Source organism: Quercus suber, unplaced genomic scaffold (genome assembly GCF_002906115.3).
Source record: "Quercus suber isolate HL8 unplaced genomic scaffold, Cork oak 2.0 scaffold_216, whole genome shotgun sequence".
NCBI classification, from domain to species: Eukaryota; Viridiplantae; Streptophyta; class Magnoliopsida; order Fagales; family Fagaceae; genus Quercus; species Quercus suber.
In genome coordinates, this window is record NW_027069674.1 from 173,189 (window position 1) to 174,531 (window position 1,343).

At 36.8% G+C, this 1,343-nt stretch overlaps 1 protein-coding gene across 1 annotated transcript; it reads right to left on the reverse strand.

The window, feature by feature from the left end:
• Window positions 1-251: 251 nt before the first annotated feature.
• Window positions 252-899, reverse strand: LOC111993246 (putative disease resistance protein RGA3). The gene is made up of 2 exons (XM_024025097.2): window positions 701-899; window positions 252-616 (listed from the first exon to the last, which is right to left on the reverse strand). Exons 1-2 carry the CDS (start codon window positions 897-899, stop codon window positions 252-254), a joined length of 564 nt encoding a protein of 187 aa, XP_023880865.2.
• Window positions 900-1,343: the final 444 nt, after the last annotated feature.

A 1,343-nucleotide genomic window follows, 5' to 3' on the forward strand; every position in this document is an offset into this window, starting at 1 on the left:
ATGTTTTTGAATGGCTCCCATTTTTTAGAGTCTTCATTCCACACATCATCTAAGACAAGAAAGAACTTCTTATCTTCCTTAATCAAAGCAGGAATTTCATGCAATAGAATTTGAAATTCATTAATTTTATTAGGTATTTATGTTTAGGGTTAATTTCTTGAATGATTGCTTTGGCAACCTTGCATTGATCGAAAGGATCAGAAACACAAACCCACATTCTAATCTGAAAGTGGGACAGAACCTCATGATGATTATAGGCTAGTTGGGCAAGAGATGACAAAAGGTTTTCTATCTTCCTGACTACCCTTTTCTAATGGGTTGTGGAGTAGTTCATCGATATCCTTATTACGACCAGTAATATCAGACTCATCAACATCATCTGAGGTAGTTTTTGGTCGTTGAACTTGTACAGGTATTTGCCTACTCAAGTCAAACCCGTACTTCCCTTTATCATTGAGAATCTTATCTAATGTTTCATTCAGTTTTTCTATCTTGTGACCAATCTCATGACGTAGAGAAAGGTTATCAGCTTGACGAAAACAGCATGATAGAGAGGGGTAGAATGGGCATACCTTCTTCTTCAGGGCAAGAGTGTTACTATCAGCAGCCGCTTCTTCTGTTTGAATTTGTGATTTGGTTCATGCAGTATTCCAGCTATCCAACACGTCATCCATCGTGTAGTATGCATCTTTGAGCTGACCAAACCAAAGCTTCACAGCTGAGTCCATGAATTGTCTTTCCTCTGCATTGTTGAGCATCGCCTGGACCATTGTGAAACTGTGTTGAAGATTTTGGACTTCTTCGTCAACGCCGACAATCAACTTTATCTCATGTTGAGCCTGCTGAGCAGCGATTGAGCCCAACTGCTTCAAGACATCAGTAAGTAGTGCATCAGCCATACGTGGAGATTGAAAGTTGTTTTGACAAATGACAATACAAGAAAGAAAACAGATAGTGATTGACAAAATAAGGAGAAACTGAAGTAGTGGAATAGCTTAGCAAGTGTACTTGTGATTTTTCACTTTCTCCAATTCAGCTTTTTATAACCAACTGGAAACGTTAATGGATTACATTTCCCGAATTATATAGTACTTTTTTTTAATAAATTTTTAAAATTGGCTTTATTGTCTTTGAAAGTACTGACAAACAGGGGAAATAAGTTTGGCAAAGATTATTTTTGCCGACTTATTTTACTATTCAGCTTATTTTTGCTATTATTTATAGGTCTCACTACACTTTTTGGTACTATTCATGAATCTTTTTTTTCTTTGGAGAGAGTTTCAACCTTTGGTGTCCGCTTCTGATAATAGCTCTTTATCATCAGACCAAGACACCAATCAGTT

Excerpts from the sequence above, each read along its gene's own strand:
- LOC111993246 (XM_024025097.2), bottom strand. The coding sequence starts at position 899 with ATGGCTGATGCACTACTTACTGATGTCTTGAAGCAGTTGGGCTCAATC. Across the intron at positions 617-700 it reads AGCTGTGAAGCTTTGGTTTG|AAGAAGCGGCTGCTGATAGT; the intron begins GTCAGCTCAAAG and ends AAATTCAAACAG.